Here is a 20,225-nt window from a genome sequence, read left to right as displayed (position 1 = left end):
CCTTCAGCCAATGAGAGGCCGTAGAGTGGTTCCGCTAAGGAGGATAATAATCCTCCTTGGTTCCGTTACTATAGCGGGAGATAGGAGACGTCATTCTCTCCGGTGACATTAAATTCTTGGCAGAACCGCTCTTTGAGCTCTGATTGGCTGAGATCTGGCTTCGTCTGCCACGGCATTTGGGTCATTTGCCAGTTACACGGCAGCATTCTAGTTACCTATGAGATTTCTATGGGTTTACTAGGCGATTTTTTACAAATGGAAAGTAGGAACTGTTGTTACATTAAAGGGCCGAACTGGCATTTGATGTTACCCGCTTATTTCCGAGCCTGGTTGAAACACCGTGTAAGCAGACGATTTTTAAATGTTCAAATTCCTTACTATCCTTAGTCTGATTTATTTGGTAGCGGGCTTCTCAAGGACTACAACTTATTGTTTAAGTTTGAATGAATTGCATAAATAATAACGTCTGAAGTTATAAATGCACATTTTCTTTTCCTAACCAAAGGGAAATGATTTAACGAAATACTTTTTTTCACATACAAATTGCTTAAATGACCAGTGTTGCAGACGAATTTGTTGATAACAAATATGGTAGGAAGAGACCCTTTAATGAATGATTTTGTTGTTTAACAAATTAGTATGCTCTGACTCACTCCTGTTATTTGTAAATTGAGAGAGGATATTGCCCATAGTTCTTAGTCATTGCGTAGAAAGTACTTTGAAAGCATTCCCTAGGCATATCCTCTAGATGGGTTAGTTTTTAAAATTTCTATAGAAAAACGTTTATCTTTAATTATATGATTTGAGCCTCTAAATTGCTGCTCAATGTCTCATGAGTGGGCAGTATCAAGTCCTCTTTTATGGAGAGAGCCAGGACCCCTGAGAGTTAGTTACCAGACATAAAATAGTTCTTGTAGATATCTACCAAAGTATAGGGTATAATGTACATTTGAAAAATCTTAATTTTGAAATAAAGGGTATCATGAACAAAATATTTTTTTTGGAGGATTAACTATTAAACACAAACTGATACCATATTTATAATTTAATTAAAGAGTAAACTCATATTTTCAAGGTATTTTTATTTTAATTAAGAAACTGTTTTTCCTGTGGCCCATTATTTTTACACCGCCAAATGAAGTTTCATAGAACCCTTAAAATATATTACAGGGTATCAGTTATCTTTAAATAAAACTAAAATAGGGATTTTGTGACAAAATCTAATAAGGACCCATTGTTATACATGGAATATTTTAAATCAAAACAAAAGTTATTGATCATTGTATGGAAAAATGCTCTACTTTTTAATTGGGATACTTTTAAAAATTTGTTTTTTCGAATTGATTTTTTTTAAAAATTCATAAGTAGAACAGGCACTAAATTTGTCAGTAAATTTTTTGTCTCACGTACTGTTTCTCCTGTATTTATTCTCTATTTTATATACCTTCTATTTCTGATTACCATTTTTATCTTGAAAATTCAATATTACTTAAATGAAATTTTGTTACTTCACTTTCCTGTATTTATTCTCTATTTTATATACCTTCTATTTCTGATTACCATTTTTATCTTGAAAATTCAATATTACTTAAATTAAATTTTGTTACTTCACTTCCATATTATTTGTAATACCACTAGATAACTTATGACCAGTAGAGACCTGTTGATGTAATTTGCCAGTAGAACACTCAATTTTAAATTCATCAAATCTCTTTTAGTTCCGAGATTGTCTATTGCGTATAAGATTGAAATAATACTTCTAAAAAAATTTTATGTTATCGCATTTCTCAATTCTTATTCCTTGTATAAAAGCTACTGGATTTGTTTAAGGTACCAGTATAGCTAGCCTTATAATGTTTTGCCGACATTTAGATAAGAACTGATGAGATTAAGCTCCAATGATTTTATCTTTTATCTTTATTATACTTGTCTCTATTATTGTAATAATTCTATGTAAGATTAGTCATTCTTTTTCTGTTCATTTATTGAACAGCAATTGTTATAGGTTGTTTTTTTACCATGCCAATATCGACTTTTCTAATAAATAATGAAATCTAAAGAGTCTAAATTACAAGGTGGAGGTATTTATTTTATTTTGTTTCTGGTCATACACTTTTTAAGTATATTTTTTTCGTTTAACTTAGTTTTTTTCACTGTAAAATTGTTTCTCTAAAATACAGGAGGTTACGGTTTTCTCTATTTCTACTATTAACTGTAGCATCATGGACTAATTAATGTATACACAGGGACGGTCCGCACAACGCCACTCTCTCATAAAATCGGCAACTAAGTCTTCTTAATGCTGTTCCCTCTTTTCCTCCCCCCTTAAGCAAAGTTAGCCGAGTCAAAACGTCATCAAACGGAAAAACGATGCTGCCCTCTATCTGCTTGGAGTCTATCGATGTTGGCGTCTGCTTATGATTTGAAAAACAAACTGTTTTTTTCGTTCATTTGAATAAGGTGTATGATTTAAGAGCTTTAATTTATTTAAGTAGTTTTACAAATTAATTATGAGGAAAAAGCTGTGTGTTTACCCTTCGTGTAAAAGTGATTCGAAGTATTGTCATAAAGATTTCTTTATACCTTTCCTGTCCAAAAAAATCTTTGATTTACCATTATCGGAATCACTTAAATCCACTTTTTTAATTTTCTTTTTGTCTGGAGAAATTGAGAATAAGGTCTCGAATGTATGGGCCGAAAAATTAATATCAATCAATTTAATTGTTGATATAAATGAATTCATTAACCAAACGCACGTGGAGCTTACAACATCGCCGGCAAGGCGACTGCTTTTTTTTGTACCCTTAAACCTTTCCTCCCGTTTCCATCCCCCTTGACTCAGTTTGTCGTTAGTTCGCACAATCGCCGCTCGAGGGCACATTTAGCAATCGCTAGCCGCTAAATTTCCTATGCGGACCGTCCCTGTGTATACATTAATTAGTCCATGGTAGCATATAGTTCCATATTTATTGTGGATCTACAAATTAAATATCTTCCCACCAAGTTTTAACAAATTCTAGTAGTGATTAAGGCCAATTACGTAAAATCAAGTTGCAGCAAAATGGCGAATTATAAAATCAGAAGTTGAATAAAATGTGTTTTCACTAGTATTTCTGCCATCAATGCCATTTTGCTGATAACAATAAACTACTAGCTAGTCCTTGTTAGCTGAAATATAGTTTTTAATTTCAAATCCTGTTAATGTAAATATGAAAAAAAAAAAAACCCCCACTTGTTAGTACTTGCTTGTTTGTACATAGAAATAAATGCAATATTTAATTATTTTGCTTACAGTTTAAAAGTTAATGCATAAATTTGTGTATTTTTAGGTGAACCATTTCAATTTGATCCGGAATTCAAGGGACCAATTAAAAACAGGTAACTATAAAATTAAGGGTGTGCGAGTAGTGAATTTTCAAAACCTATTCAAATAGTATTCCCAACTCTAAAATCGAAAAACTGTTATTATTCGTATCCCAAATTAAATTATTCGAAAATTCAGTTTTTCAAAACAATTTTTTTTCGAATTGATGAATATTTGTTATGAACAAAAAATTGGATTATAAAAGATTATGTGTTGGACTATTTGGTTTAAAAGGCCTAGAAAGTAAATATTTCTGAAATCTTACGGGAGGGGAAAAGAGTAGCAAAATTTACTAAACACAAAACACAATAAAAACTTGTAATTGAACAATTTAAAATTGTGGTACATTGTCAAATGCGTGAAGTATAATTATTGTTACTATTATTTTGGCATATCAAGATCTATAACTATTAAATTAATTAATAATTAATTAATCAATTAATTTGAAGTGTTAATATCGTAATATTTCAATTATAGTTAGGCTGTACAGTTTAAAAGTTACGTATACAAATTATATTATTTTGACGGATTTTAATACATTTAAATATCTAGGTATCAATTTGCCAGTTTCAATAGTGTAAAGCTATTTTGTAATACCACAAGTAGAGCCATCTTTAATAATTTCGACGGGCTCTTTAATTTTATAGCAATTGGACATGATGGTACTTTTGCGCTAGACTAATTTTAAGAACTCACTGAATTTTATACTCCCTCAGAATTTTTATTAATTTTGCTGGTAGCGAGAAAAATCATGTTCATTTCTAACTCAATGTAGAACAAACAAAACTAACCTTACAATTTGTCCACATTGCCCATAATATTTGGCTTTCAGAAAGTAAATTTTGAAATTTACCTAACCTTCTCTTTTCAGATCATGTACAGATATATTATGCTTGTTTTTATTTGTGGCATTTTTAGCTGGATGGGCAGTTGTGGCTTTTTTTGGTGAGATTATTTTTCTGTAGATTGCATACTGCTATAGATATATATAATAAGAAAAAATATTTCTTTTATTTATATAGCTTTTCGAGAGGGAAATCCGGAACTATTGATCCATCCAACCGATAGCAAAGGACATATCTGTGGAAAGGGAAATTTCACGTAAGAAATTTTCAGTGTTAGTACTTTAATAGTAGTTTTTTTGTGGTATTAGGCTTAATATCAGGTAATTGTATGTGAATGATGGTTCATTCGAGGTGGTTTATTTTGTTTATTGCTTTTTAATGACAACTATAGTATTTCCAGAACTTTTGTGAAATAATTGAAACAGATTTATTGAAATTAGCATAGTATGGTTACATCCCTCCCTTTCTAATCTCAAATATTGTGGTAGGTACTTGTGGGTATTTTCACAACTCAATCAGCTAGGTGGTGATAGCTTTGGATTTAGTCTTGTTGTATACAGGGCACTCACTAGAACTGTATAATACCTATTAAATAAATAAAAGCACCCTCAGCTTAAAATATTTTTATACTTCTGTTCATATTTTTGGTGATGGCCCTGTGCACAATAAAAGTGGTCTGAATTACTTCTATAGTATCCTATACAATTAATTCATGTCCTTTTCTGAAAATAAAACAATGATTACAGGAACAAACCATATCTATTTTTCTTTGATTTGACCAAGTGCTTTAACGCCAAAACAGTTATAACAGGGTGCTCAACTCCACAGGTAAATATATTTTTTCTAACGTACTTTTCCGAACCACATCTTTTAATTAGGTTTTTGAAATATTATGACAATAATTTTGTGTTTTCTCAAGTTATCATAAATCTACTTCATTTTAAGATTTTAATTTACCATTTTCCCAATTACTAACTTTGGCTAAACTAATACAAATTAATTACATCGAAAGACTTGAATTCAATTTTGAATGCAATAAGAACGGATCAATTCTTAGGTTGTGATGTAAGCCCAATTTTTACACGCGCTTTACATTTCGAGGTGAAATCTGTTTGAAAAGAGTGGTTTAAATTTGCCAATATCATTCTGTAGCTTGTTTCCTTTCAGTATATACTCCATATCATCATTACTTGCTAGTATGAATATAGCTTTCATTTATAATAATTTTAGTTTACTTTAAATTATTATTTTTCACATTCAGCATAACTGCAATCAAAGGTTTTCTTTATGATAGGAGTGTTTTTTAATTATGAGAGCTTCATCGATTCCTCATCCACCAATTTTGGGAAAGCCATACTTGTCTATGTTCAGACGATTTGGTATAATTCTTTCTAATCAAGCTTTGCCATCTAGCATTGTGACCTAGAGAACATTGTGACTCTGCCGCTGAAATTGTATTTTTAGCGACTTTCATTGCCAAAATATATGTATAAGTAAATTATCTTCCATATTGTAAAATGGCGACGACGCGAACTTGAATGCTAAAGACTTAACATAAAAGTATAAATTTTTGCACTTTTTTTGTCATTGGTATCTCTAGGAGGATTAATTAGCTAATTAATATATCAACTGGCTTTATTTATTTTGGTCTTGACCAACTTGTTTTGGAAATTTCGAAAAATTAAATTTCAAATATCTTCCCTCCTGTTAGTTAAATTTTCTTCCACAATATCTCGAAGGAAATATAATTTTTAATTATATTTGTCAATGGAACAGAATGCTTTAATTTTTGTGGGTTTTGAATAATATTTGTCAATGGACCAGAATATTTTAATTTTTGTGGGTTTTGAATAAAATTCAAAATTTCTCAAAAGAAAAGTGGGTTGCTCAATTTCAAATCCGTGTAAATTAAAAAATGGCTACAGATATCTAATAATATTATTTTAAACGAAACATAGTGCAAAACTGTAGCTTTCTATTGATGTATAGAACGAATCATTCCAACAATTAGAACAGAAGTTATAGGCAATAAAGTAAATCGCATGTCGACCATTTTAAATGGCTGCCATCTTAGAACGCAAGCAGCATTCAGCTTGGGACTTTGAGTTTTTTACGGTAATTTCTATTTATATGCCAAAATCCAGCTTTTACCTAAAATTCCCTGTATAAAACTAATTGCACGGGCCTATTTGGCCAATTTGGTATAATAACTAATAAGGATGCAACGGATAACCGGAACCGAGAAGAACCGAGTAAATTCTAGGAACCGGAACCGATAATATAAAAATTTGATAACCTTATCCGCAACCGGAACTGATAATATAAAAATTTGATAACCGTATCCGAAACTGGAACCGATATTTGTAAAAAAAATGATAACCGGAACCGGAACCGAGTTTTTCATTGTTTTAAACGGTGTTTAAACGGTTCTATAACTTCATTTACCAACATTTAGTGCATGTTGAAATTTAGTAATTAAACTTCCTAATTTACTGTTAGTTTTTCATATAATCTCATCTTTATCCTATCTCAGATAACTCTTATGTGGTACAGTGGGTTTCTACGTAACTGTCAACTGACACACCTTTACGTATTCTCAATTGGAAATGGGCTCGTCCTCCAAATGTTTGCTTTCAAAACTGGCATAATCCGGAAATCCGCGATAGTTTTAGTTTTATTTTCTTCAGTCGGACAACTTGACACAATTGCACAAATGGAGCAAAGGCCACAACAAATATACGTCGTCTACTGCTATACTAGTGTGACTTCTGAGCAATTATTTAGTTGGGCAATGGGCAAGCATAATTCAACGGTGGGGTGGTGGAGTGGTTAGCACTTTCGCCTCGCAGCAAGAGGAGCCGGGTTCGATCCCAACTTGTGGCACTGGGTGAAAACTCGGAACAACTCCTTCTGCGTTGAGTTTGCAAGTTCTCTCCCCACTGGTTTAAGGGGTTTTCCCCGAGTTCTTCGGTTTCCCCTTCCATAAAAACTTGTCTAGGTTAACGGTAATAGTTAGTGTAGTGAGCTGTTGGCTCGATCTTGTGGCATGCAGGGCTTGCCACCACCCTCCTACGCATTGTAACCCGGCCACCTGAATTAAGGGCTTCAAAAGTCGCATGATGACTTAGGCCTAAGGTGGTGCCTTGGGTATTAGCCTAGCTGATTATTATTATTATTATTATTATTATTATTAATTTTTGATCCCCTACGCAACCGACTTAGAGGAGAAACAGCGGAGAAGCCAGTGGCGTAAATAACGCCCTGGCAGCGCCCCCCCCCCCTCCATCTTGAAACGATGAAACCGTGCGAATTTTCAAACAGAAGATTTCATCTTTACCCCACTTTATTGAATAAAAAAATAACGCGCTTACATGAGTTCCCTACGAGAGAATAGTAATATAAAATAATTTTTTTAATTATTTTACATTAAGTCATCTAGATCGTGATTCTGGTTGGACTTGGGAGTCTGAACTCCAGATCTGCAAGTTCTACCAGAACCTTTGTTTTTAATGCTCCAGACGCTGATTGCCGTGATTTATCTTAATCGTTTCACTTAGGGTTTAAATCCATTTTAAGTGTTTTATATATTTAACACGCAAGTACGTGTTAAATCTAATTGTAGAAGGCGATAGATACAAACATGTTAGCCCTAACTCTAGAGGGACCCCAAAAACAGTTTCGCGGGAGGACCCCGGACCCATTGAGAAAGCTACAATTTTTTAAATATAATTTATCAAAAACCAATTTTATATTCTAAATAAATAAATGTGGTCTATTTTATTTCTCTTTAACTTAATTTGAATTGCCTGTGTATTTAACTTTCATATTACTAAACACACTGGAACCGTATAGGAACCGGAACCGAATGGTTCTAAATTTTGAGAACCGAAACCGGAACCGATAAATTAAAATTTTAAGAACCGGGAACCGTAACTGGAACTGATAAAGCCGAAATTTACGAACCGGAACCGGATCCGGAACCGAGATAGTCCGAAAAAAGTGGAATCGTTGCATCCCTAAAAACTAATGATGACCCATTAATTTGTTTTTAGGTTTGTGTCGAAAAATGTCCAAGTAAAACGTTTTCTATTTATACCTCTTTAATCAGCGACTCAGAGTTAAAAAATGAACTGATATGCAAGGACAACATTAATCTTTCTATTAAAGTAAGTGTAACTATACCATTTTTGAGGATTATCAATGATTGTAATGCATCCTATATGCCTACTGTAAATCTTTGTCTAGAAAGGGAAATTGAAGTACTTGGAGGAAAACCCTTTTAACAGACTTTAAATCTTTTCCTATTTTGCAATTTGATCAGTGTATTATTATTTTATTTTATAAGAAGACCATTTTTTTTCTATTGTAGACTGCAAAAGAGTTGGTGAAGGATGAAGACTGTGCTGCATATTATTTGAACAGTACTGTAGGTAAGTCATTTTGGAAAGTGATGATATTTTTTGTAGTAACTTTTTGTGTACAAATGTTTTTATGATTCGGTTTAGTGCATTTTCTAAAATAATTTATTTCAAACCGTGGAATGTAAAGTTATATATATTTTCTGTCAAGTTGCATAGGTCCATGGTTTTGTACCAAGAATCCATTGATGTAGCTCTAGCCCGTTGTGAGGACCCAAATTTTTTTTAAATTTGGTTCAAGTCTGCCATCATTTGATAGACATGGTTTTAAATTTCTATAGCAGAAGCTGGTGTGTAGAGATTAAATGGCAGAAAGGGAAACCAGCTCCAGTATTTTAAATTAAGTTTGCTTTTACACATATAACAGTGGCGTAGCCAGAAATTCTTCAAGGGAGGGGTTTAAACTATGTTAAATACCTAAAGGGGGTCGAGAAGGGGTTGAAATTATAGTACATGTTTATTCAAAAATTTTAGATATGGTTCATAGATTTTACTAGAAATGTCTTAAATTTTAATACATCAATTTTTCTAATGCTAACTTGTTAGCCTAAATCTTAATAAAACCCAAAAAAACCCAATAAAACCCAATGGGTCTGGGTTTTTAAAAAACCCTGACTGACATATAATATTCACAAATTTTTTATTGTAACAAAGCTTTCATATCAGGAACTTAAATGGTTTAATGTTTGTTAGTTTCTGCTGAGGCATATTAAAAGTTAAAATTTTTATGAAATTTTGGCAATATCTAGGACTTACTGTGTCCTGATAAAGCCTGAATTTTAAAATTAAATTTGTTGGCTGTGATATATATGAGAAAAAAATTTATAACATGCAACCTATGAACGTGTTGAAAATCATAAGTCAATGCGCATTAAATATATTCTTAATTTTAGCTAGATTTTATGTAAGAGCTTTTTAAATTAAAACTTTCAATATTCACACTGGTGCTCCGCACGGCTCAGGCTCTGGCTCCAGGTTATATCGGCTCCGGCTCCGGCTCCTTTGTAATAAAATCAGCTTCAGATCCGGCTCCAGTTATAAAGGAGCTGGATCCGATTTATTTTTTGATAGTTTTTCTTAGGTTTTATTATTAAAAAATTATTATTAAACATTTACTTTATCTCTTTAGAGTAGTGATCGAGTGGCATCGCCAGACCCTATTTGGGGGAGCTATGGCACCCTTAAATTCCAAATTGGCCCCTCCAAAATGTTATGAAACCAACCCCAAAAGTAGGACGTATCTCCCCCAACTCATCTTCAAAAGCTGGCAAAATAATGTATAACCTACTAAGATATTACTTTTTTTTCTACCTGCACGCTGAAAAATGCTAAAACTATATTCACGGTTCATATGTACAATCAGTAAGTTGAATAAAAACGAAATAGCTAGGTTCACATATATTTTCACGTGATTCAATTTCGCGGAAATACCCTTACCAAAAAATAAGTGGGCTAAATCCACTTAGGACAACTTGTATTTCAACTTGGTTTTCAGTTTGTATTTGGGACAAATATCAACTTATTTCCAACTAAACCCATGAATATATCTAGCTATGAATATCCAACCCTACGATATAGCCCTTCTATCATGTCGATTTGATTTGGGTGGCAACTTTCGAGACCGGTGAGGCGTTTTCAGCCAATCAGGAGACTGAAGGAAATGACGGCATGCTCCTCACTCGGTCGGAGCAGATGTGATTGATCACGTGACTAGATAAGCCCAACCCAAATTTGAGCGGGAGGTTAGAGAGGCTATTGCTATTGTATATTCATAGCTAGATATATTCATGCTAAACCAGAATCAACATTTACATTTAACTACTTAAAAGCAACTTAAATCCTACTAGGGAAACATCTAAAAACCAACTTAAAAATATTATGTAATTTCCTTACTAAAAACCAACTAATTATAAACTTAGCAAAAGCAGTATTTTCCTACCAACTGAATAACAACTTATTACCCCTTTAATAGTAACTTGAAATATGCTGACAACTTGAGCCTACTTAATATCAACTAATAATGTGTATACAAACTAAATACAAACTGAAATCCAACTTATTTTTTGGTAAGGGTGGAAAGCTAAACCTTAATATAATATTTTGTAAAAGTGTCTGCTTATAGAAACAGATGGCGCCAACACGATTGGATAAAGTTGAATATTACAATATTTTGCTACTAAAACCAAACATTCAGCTTCCCCCACTAATTAAAATCAGTTTCCACTACTAAACCAAAGAAAAACCCATTACTACTTCTTATTTTGAACGTCTAGCAGGTGCGATGGGAAGCCCGTATTAGGGGAATACAGTTTTCCATTCCAGGATACCCTTACCAAAAAATAAGTTGGCTAAAAACCACTTAGGACAACTTGTATTTCAACTTGGTTTTCAGTTTGTATTTGGGACAAATGCCTACTTAAAAATAACTTAAATCCTCTTTTTTAATCAACTTATTTCCAACTAAATCAGAATCAACATTTACATTTAACTACTTAAAAGCAACTTAAATCCTACTAGGGAAACATCTTAACCAACTTAAAAATATTATGTAATTTCCTGACTACTAAAAACCAACTAATTATAAACTTAGCAAAAGCAGTATTTTCCTACCAACTGAATAACAACTTATTACCCCTTTAATAGTAACTTGAAATATGCTGACAACTTGAGCCTACTTAATACCAACTCAATATCAACTAATAATGTGTATACAAACTAAATACAAACTGAAATCCAACTAATTTTTTGGTAAGGGTAACCATCCACCATTGGCAACCCTATCTCTCTCACATGCGCAGTTTAAGGGAAGAGTAGCGACACGGATGAATTACTGTAGGACACTTCTCGGCCGCTTTTCATTTCCTGATTACGTTCCGTAGCAACTAGAGATGGGATTAATTCACGATTCTCTCATAAGGCGGCACTGGCTTTGACTTAAGGGGCAAATAAAATGTCACATGACCACCGAATCTCCACGTGTCTTTAAAACGAGCCATCGTGCAATTTATAAAGCTCTATTGGCGATTTGAAAAGCAGTAATTAATTAAATAAACACTTTATACCTTTATTAAAAACCATGAAATAAAATGTTTGAATATTTCTCAAGAGCAGACACTATTTTATTTATAATAGTTCCAAAATTTGCCAATAGACGGCATTAGTGTTTCGCAAGTGATACCTTCTCTTGCCCCCGAAAAGTCTGTTCGTACCCCAAAACACGTGTTTCCCCCCCAATGAGATATATCTGCCTCGATACAGAAGTTAAACTTTGGAGATAGTGTGGTAGAAGGCAGCCCAACAGCAGCGGAACAGTATTTGCTGAGTAGTAAATGAACTTAATCAAATCGTGTTGGCGCTGTCTATCGTGTTTTTGCCCTTACCAAAAAAATAAGTTGCGGCTAAAAACCACTTAGGACAACTTGTTTTTCAACTTGGTTTTCAGTTTGTATTTGGGACAAATGCCTACTTAAAAATAACTTAAATCCTCTTTATTAATCAACTTATTTCCAACTAAACCAGAATCAACATTTACACTTAACTACTTAAAAGCAACTTAAATCCTACTAGGGAAGCATCTAAAAACCAACTTAAAAATATTATGTAATTTCCTGACTACTAAAAACCAACTAATTATAAACTTAGCAAAAGCAGTATTTTCCTACCAACTGAATAACAACTTATTACCCCTTTAATAGTAACTTGAAATATGCTGACAACTTGAGCCTACTTAATACCAACTCAATATCAACTAATAATGTGTATACAAACTAAATACAAACTGAAATCCAACTTATTTTTTGGTAAGGGTGGAAAGCTAAACCTTAATATAATATTTTGTAAAAGTGTCTGCTTATAGAAACAGATGGCGCCAACACGATTGGATAAAGTTGAATATTACAATATTTTGCTACTAAAACCAAACATTCAGCTTCCCCCACTAATTAAAATCAGTTTCCACTACTAAACCAAAGAAAAACCCATTACTACTTCTTATTTTGAACGTCTATCAGGTGCGATGGGAAGCCCGTATTAGGGGAATACAGTTTTCCATTCCAGGATACCCTTACCAAAAAATAAGTTGGCTAAAAACCACTTAGGACAACTTGTATTTCAACTTGGTTTTCAGTTTGTATTTGGGACAAATGCCTACTTAAAAATAACTTAAATCCTCTTTTTTAATCAACTTATTTCCAACTAAACCAGAATCAACATTTACATTTAACTACTTAAAAGCAACTTAAATCCTACTAGGGAAACATCTAAAAACCAACTTAAAAATATTATGTAATTTCCTGACTACTAAAAACCAACTAATTATAAACTTAGCAAAAGCAGTATTTTCCTACCAACTGAATAACAACTTATTACCCCTTTAATAGTAACTTGAAATATGCTGAAAACTTGAGCCTACTTATTACCAACTCAATATCAACTAATAATGTGTATACAAACTAAATACAAACTGAAATCCAACTTATTTTTTGGTAAGGGTAAGGCCTCAGCGGGTCATTCATATTCCTAGTTAATATTGTGATTTGCAATGTCAAGGGGAGCTCAGTAGTGAGTTTGGGTATAATTTTAGATATAATGAGATTTGGTTCATTACAGTACAAAGGGAATGATAAATTTTAAATCTTTGCCAAATGTTTTTCTAGATAATCTTAATTTATCTAAATTTTTCCCAAAATTGCACAATTTTGAGTTGTGATGACCTGCTGTGCAACTTTGGAATATTTTCTACTAAATCATCCAGTAATGTTGACCAATGTTCTTAAAAGTGGAGCACTGCCAGTTTCACTAATTTGATTGTTCTGCACTGTATATTACAATAAAATATTGCTTTTAGCAGGGTTGACTGATTTAAATCAATTTGATTTAAGGCAAGTGATTTTCAATGATTTAAATCACACAAAGTATTTCAATGCAGGAATATTAAAAAATGGCAAAAAATTGTTTCTTAAAAAAGTTTAAATTCATAAAAAATCTGAGCCTACTACTAATAATAATAATAAAAGCTTTTTATTGATTTCATTTAATTCAAGGTTAGCTATCTGATAAAAATAAAAAACCGTTAATTATACAGGAAAAGAGCCATTAATTGTATAAAAATCTGGTTTAAATTTAAAAAAGTGCCAACCCTGCTTTTAGTTCATTCTGAATTGGGTTGATCTTTACAGACTAATTTAGTAGTAAATATATTTTTTGTTTATTACTATGAAAATATGTTCTTTATTTTAAAATATCCCTTACCAAAAAATAAGTTGGATTTCAGTTTGTATTTAGTTCGTATACACATTATTAGTTGATATTGAGTTGGTAATAAGTAGGCTCAAGTTGTCAGCATATTTCAAGTTACTATTAAAGGGTAATAAGTTGTTATTCAGTTGGTAGGAAAATACTGCTTTTGCTAAGTTTATAATTAGTTGGTTTTTAGTAGTCAGGAAATTACATAATATTTTTAAGTTGGTTTTTAGATGTTTCCCTAGTAGGATTTAAGTTTCTTTTAAGTAGTTAAATGTAAATGTTGATTCTGGTTTAGTTGGAAATAAGTTGATTATTTAAGAGGATTTAAGTTATTTTTAAGTAGGCATTTGTCCCAAATACAAACTGAAAACCAAGTTGAAAACCAAGTTGTCCTAAGTGGTTTTTAGCCAACTTATTTTTTGGTAAGGGATTACATCGTTTTTTACCCCTATTCTAATTTAGTGTACGCTAATGGGAAGAGGTTTGTAAGTTTTTTATTTGAAGTTAATTGTAACAGTAGCTATTAATTGTAATATTTGTATTTTTTCTTGTAATTAATTTTGTTTTGAGTTTTGGTAGCACCAGTATGTTTTATTTTGTATGATGTTAACAAAGTAAGCATGGTTTTTAATCATAACCAACGTATTCCATCGTGCGAATTGTTTACATTATTTTGGGAAAAAGCTCAATTCTTATAAGAAAAACCGTGGTATGAAGCCAACTGTGTGTTATTCATTCTGGTTAAGAAGGGATATGAATTTGAGAGATTGGTTAGTTCAGTTCCAAGGGTACAGTTTTGGTAGCACCAGTATGTTTTTAAAAATTTGGAGCGTAATAGTATGTTTCCTTTTCAATCTATATATATATAGCAGTCTATAATATTTTCCAATGGTTAGTCATTATCTGTCTAAAGAAAAATGCATTGACTAATTAGATTCCCTTACCAAAAAATAAGTTGGCTAAAAACCACTTAGGACAACTTGTATTTCAACTTGGTTTTCAGTTTGTATTTGGGACAAATGCCTACTTAAAAATAACTTAAATCCTCTTTATTAATCAACTTATTTCCAACTAAACCAGAATCAACATTTACATTTAACTACTTAAAAGCAACTTAAATCCTACTAGGGAAACATCTAAAAACCAACTTAAAAATATGTAATTTCCTGACTACTAAAAACCAACTAATATATAAACTTAACAAAAGCAGTATTTTCCTACCAACTGAATAACAACTTTTTACCCCTTTAATAGTAACTTGAAATATGCTGACAACTTGAGCCTACTTAATACCAACTCAATATCAACTAATAATGTGTATACAAACTAAATACAAACTGAAATCCAACTTATTTTTTGGTAAGGGTTATGATACAGTGAGACTAACTGCACCCTACAGAGTGGAATAGAAATATTGCATGCAAATATATCCTGCTTGGTCCATCAATTTGTCACTAAATTAAGTATTTATTAATATTATATATTATATTATATTATATATTATATTATATATTATATAATTATATATTATATTATATATTATATTATATATTATATTATATATTATATTATATATTATATTATATATATTAATATTATATAATACATGTATTAATACATATAATTTAATATTAATTAATATTAAATTATATTTTGATTGAGAAAAAGTGAGAGCCGGGAATATAATAGTAAACCCCAGAGGTACTGCCAGGCAAAAGTCTTATCAGTTGCTTGCTGGATACATATTTGGTTTGAAATGCACTGAAAATTGATGGGCTGATGGTGTACAAGCCTATTTTAAAGAATAATTAACCATGCACTCATAAAAGGGTTACTTTCAAACCCTTTGAACATCTCATTTAAGTCAATATTAAGCTTATAATTTAGTTCATGTCACATCAGAGTGAACAACTTGTAAACTGATTATCTTTTACAATTATCATCATGAATTGCCTTAAAGAAACAATCGTTTTTTAAAATACGCGAGACTCGCTTTGTTAGGATACTTGAAGATGTCATTGTATGCCTCCAATCTTCACCTTAGTGACCTTACTAGGTTGTAATACTTTAGAATTGAACTTATTTCGACAATGTGAGCCCATTAAGGTTTCTTTAAACCTCTTGGAGGTAGAAATCCGCTAAATTGATAACTTAATGGATTTCTGATTTAAAAGTAATGAATATTATGCTCTGTTTCATATGCCAGTAAACAGTGTACAGATTCTTTGGAAGTAGTTAATGTTTTTGTTTTTGTGGTTTTGTTCTTCATTTTTTTATGCTGTGCCTGTTTTATTTAATTTGTTTGAAAAATTGTAACAATTGTGTAAATAATTACTGGTTGTTTAATTTACTATCTGAAGTAGATTTTAAATTATTATTTTACTAGGCATTAAATGCAATTTATTCTCATAAGTGTAAGTAAGCTAGTACCTAGACCTGTTGTTCCCTTACCAAAAAATAAGTTGGATTTCAGTTTGTATACACATTATTAGTTGATTTTGAGTTGGTATTAAGTAGGCTCAAGTTGTCAGCATATTTCAAGTGACTATTAAAGGGTTAATAAGTTGTTATTCAGTTGGTAGGAAAATACTAATTTTGCTAAGTTTATAATTAGTTGGTTTTTAGTAGTCAGGAAATTACATAATATTTTTAAGTTGGTTAAGATGTTTCCCTAGTATGATTTAAGTTGCTTTTAAGTAGTTAAATGTAAATGTTGATTCTGGTTTAGTTGGAAATAAGTTGATTAATAAAGAGGATTTAAGTTATTTTTAAGTAGGCATTTGTCCCAAATACAAACTGAAAACCAGGTTGAAATACAAATTGTCCTAAGTGGTTTTTAGCCAACTTATTTTTTGGTAAGGGTTATGTCACAACTATAAACAATTTGCTACTTTTTTGACAGTTGCTGGAAGGTGTTTGCCAATTGGAAGCGCTTTAAGTGTTTTAAATAAGGTGGTGCCTCAAGACAAAGATGGAAATAATATCACTGTAGTTGGAATAAAAAATGGTGGAAAGTAAGCATTTCTTATTTTATTCCACGTTTTATCCCAACTTGTAGGTTAAAACATGTAACCACTTCTCCTGTGTTGAAGTTTCAAGTTCGTTCTTTATTAGTTAAATGGTTTTCAATCAATTTGACAGGCTCTTTGGTTTCAACCCTCGTGAAAAACAAAATTGTGAGTGTAGGAAGCAGTTCTTGGGTGATATGAAGATCATGCCACCACCTTTCTATGCAATATAATCTGGCCACCTGGAATAATGGCATTTAAAAGTTGCTAACTGGTGGGGCCTTGGGTATTATCCTAGCTGGTTATTATTGTTACGTAAAAGTATGAAATATTTAGCTTAGGCTCTCACTGGAATATCCAATAGTGAAATGGTTTCATTCCTTTTACACTTGTTAATACATGGTACCTTTTCTGATAGACAAGGTTGAACTGCCTCCTCTATTTTTACATGGCTGCCCAAAAAATAACGAGACTTGCCCTGGTGGCTGAAAAAACAAAAAAGTTATTGATTGAAGCTTATAAGATATGAATGCTTGTCTGTCCATAAGGGAAATATCGATAACATCATATGTATATATAAATCCTGATCATACCAACTACACACCTGTATATACTGGTGTGTAGTTATGATCAGGATTTAGTGATTACCAGATTGATTTAAAATATAGTATTAAAAATTTGTGTATGTTTCTCATTTCTATATTTATTTTCAGGGGTTTGGCAAACCTCATGAATGCTAGAGAAATTGGTGTCAGAATATTTCAAGATTTAAGAGCCTCTTGGTGGATGATACTTTTGTAAGTTAATACACAATCTTATCACACCTTAGGTACTAAACAAACTAACCCACATGAGTCACAACAGGCCTGTAGCCAGAGGGTTGGGGGGGGGGGGGGCGTGGTTGACGATATTTTTATTAATCTTTCATGCACCTGAAGTTTCTCATCTTAAATGCTTAATGTATTTCAATTTACGTTCATTTTTATTTCCTTATCTTAAGAAGTGTCAATCCCTGAATCTTGACAAATATTTTTTTGAAATGTTTTGTTTGCATCGTGGGTCCTATAACTTTTTATTATTCAATTTAATTTTATATTTAATGAACCATCTGAAGTTCTAAGTTTCTTAAATCTGGCCAAAACAATTCTTATTACACTAGTGAGGTGAATTGGATGAATTTAGAGCAGATTGGGAGACATTTCAGGAGGTCTGGCAAAGAGTTCTAAACAAAGAATGGACACACGTGGATTCAGAGCTCAAAACTTCATAGCATTTGAGATTGGAGATAGTGCTTTATAATCTTTGTGAATAACAAAGTTTGTAGTCACAAGGCAGTACAAGAGCTGACCAATAATAAAGTTTGTAGTCACAAGCTGATCAGTTAACATTTTAAATTAAGCACGCGATGCTGGCTAAACAAACTACTTTCCTTTGGATCATTTTAATCTGGTGCTTTTTGGCCTCCGTATGTGGCGACCAGAAGCAATTTTCCAAGATAGGCGTCAGTTTGGTTTGGACTGCGAAAGCCTTAATGCAGGTACCGATCTAGAAAGTCAAGCACTCTATGCACCTGGAAAACTATTCTGCTGAGGTGAAAACCCAACAAATGTTGAAGTAACAATAAAACCAAGGTATTTGAACTCTGTGGTGTATTTATCCCGCCCTTTGATCGTTTATGTGTAAAAAGAATGTTGGACCAAGGCGATTAAGACTGAGGACCTTTTATTAAAATTGAGTTTGAGCTTGCAGCTGGAGCTCCAGGACAAAGTTTATTCCCAGTCAGATGAAAGCAAATCAATGTCGTTTGAGTAAATAGAGAGTCTAAAGACATCCCCAGAGCTAATGTCGTTATCCTAGATTGTAAAGAGCAAAAGCAGCTGGGGTAATACACCAGAAGAAACAGGATACCATACAGATTCAACTATGGGACAAACCATGTCAAATTCTCGTACTTAAAGATGGTAGGCTTCCAGCAAAAAATAATCACCGTGAACTCTGTAGCTACGTAGTTTAGTAAGAAGAAGTTGGTCGGGAGATAGTATCCAACGCCTGAAATCAAGAAAGAGAATGTTCACTTCAGCATTTCCAAGACCAGCACTCTTAAAATCAACATGCAAAAGTTGTGACTCCATGATATAGCCTCACTGAAACCCCTTTTGAGTTTTCAGATGGGTGGTGACAGTGGAAGCTACCACATAATCTGACAGGTTATAGAGATTTTCATATACTCATTCAACCAACCTTTGGCAATGGTGTTGCGATGGTTTGCTTCCAGTCCATGGGAAGCTCAGCAGTGAAGAGAAAAAGTGAAATCAGGTCTGCGACAGATTTAGTACAGCATTTCAGAATGGCCTTATGGGCCAAAATATTTGCTCAATTGGAGCAATTTAAAGTCAGTTTTCTGTTTCAATCTCCGCCATCGGAGTACAAACCAAAGTAAGAAGAGGGTTGCGACAGAGATTTGACACCTTAAGTGTATGCGTTTGAAAGTCTCATCCAAGAGCTTGGCATTTTTGGTGGGAGACAAAAGAATATGCTTCAACCACTTTACAAAGATAACTGTTTAGACTGGAAATATCATTTGAAAAACTAAATTGCTTCCCTAACGAATATTATAATGACGAAATAAGCGAGTGCAGTAGTGCATTGGAGGGTTCACGGAATATTTATCTTAACGTTCCTGTACCTGATACAGTACCTCTTTTTCCTAGATGGTTTAAAAACTGGTACCCTGAAAGGTTCTGCCAGCGCCCCTCCCCCTATAATATCGAAAAAGGAGAAGCTACGCCTACTCTCCCTGGAATAAAGCAAGCAAGCACCTTATTTATTACCAATACATCAATGTGCAATGTGATAAAACCAACAAAGAAACATTGGTTCAAAACAAAGTGTGAAGGTTTTTACTACCTGCCCCTCCTAAGAAACGGTTTATAATTTAAAGCTAATAGGGTGTTAAATATCATTCAAGAATTATTTATGACAGTGGAGTTTTAATTGCTTATCTTTTTTAGATAGTCATTTGAACAACAGTTTCAAATTGAGATTGACAATTTCAATGTTTACATTGAAATAGAAATATGTATTCTTATCAAATTGGTAGTTATGTTTGTTCAAATTGTCTTATTTTTCAAATTTTCATAGTTGTATTTGTACAATGCCAATTAAGCAAAAATACAACTTCTGTTGAATTGGCATAGTTATATTTGTTGAATTGTCTTAGTTCAATTTTTTCTTAACTAGCAGTTATATTTTATTGACTATTTTCAGTATTGGTACATTCATGTCACACTATAGTTAACCCTAGTTCTCATAAACGTAAACAAATAGTTACCGCCACAGATAAATG

The 20,225-nt window shown here is 32.5% G+C and overlaps 1 protein-coding gene across 2 annotated transcripts in view; it reads left to right on the top strand.

The window, feature by feature from the left end:
- The first annotated feature begins 438 nt into the window (after window positions 1-438).
- Ctl2 (Choline transporter-like 2) overlaps window positions 439-20,225 on the top strand; it is a 41,208-nt gene continuing 21,421 nt past the window's right edge. Inside the window, exons 1-9 of one of the 2 annotated variants that reach the window (XM_090174376.1) lie at window positions 439-591; window positions 3,330-3,378; window positions 4,236-4,309; window positions 4,387-4,465; window positions 4,956-5,037; window positions 8,262-8,375; window positions 8,579-8,639; window positions 16,774-16,885; window positions 17,593-17,676. In XM_090174376.1, the coding sequence (XP_090030502.1) occupies window positions 552-591; window positions 3,330-3,378; window positions 4,236-4,309; window positions 4,387-4,465; window positions 4,956-5,037; window positions 8,262-8,375; window positions 8,579-8,639; window positions 16,774-16,885; window positions 17,593-17,676 (695 nt within the window). In that variant the 5' untranslated portion in view covers window positions 439-551. Of the gene's footprint in view, window positions 592-1,993; window positions 2,082-3,329; window positions 3,379-4,235; window positions 4,310-4,386; window positions 4,466-4,955; window positions 5,038-8,261; window positions 8,376-8,578; window positions 8,640-16,773; window positions 16,886-17,592; window positions 17,677-20,225 lie in introns of those variants that run through there. The other variant, XM_090174377.1, reaches the window with a different exon arrangement.

The sequence above is a fragment of the Leiobunum rupestre genome, chromosome 5, assembly GCF_980474605.1.
Source record: "Leiobunum rupestre chromosome 5, qqLeiRupe1.1.hap1, whole genome shotgun sequence".
NCBI classification, from domain to species: domain Eukaryota; kingdom Metazoa; phylum Arthropoda; class Arachnida; order Opiliones; family Sclerosomatidae; genus Leiobunum; species Leiobunum rupestre.
Note: the sequence above shows the minus strand (reverse complement) of the source record. Positions and strands in the feature narration are given on the sequence as shown.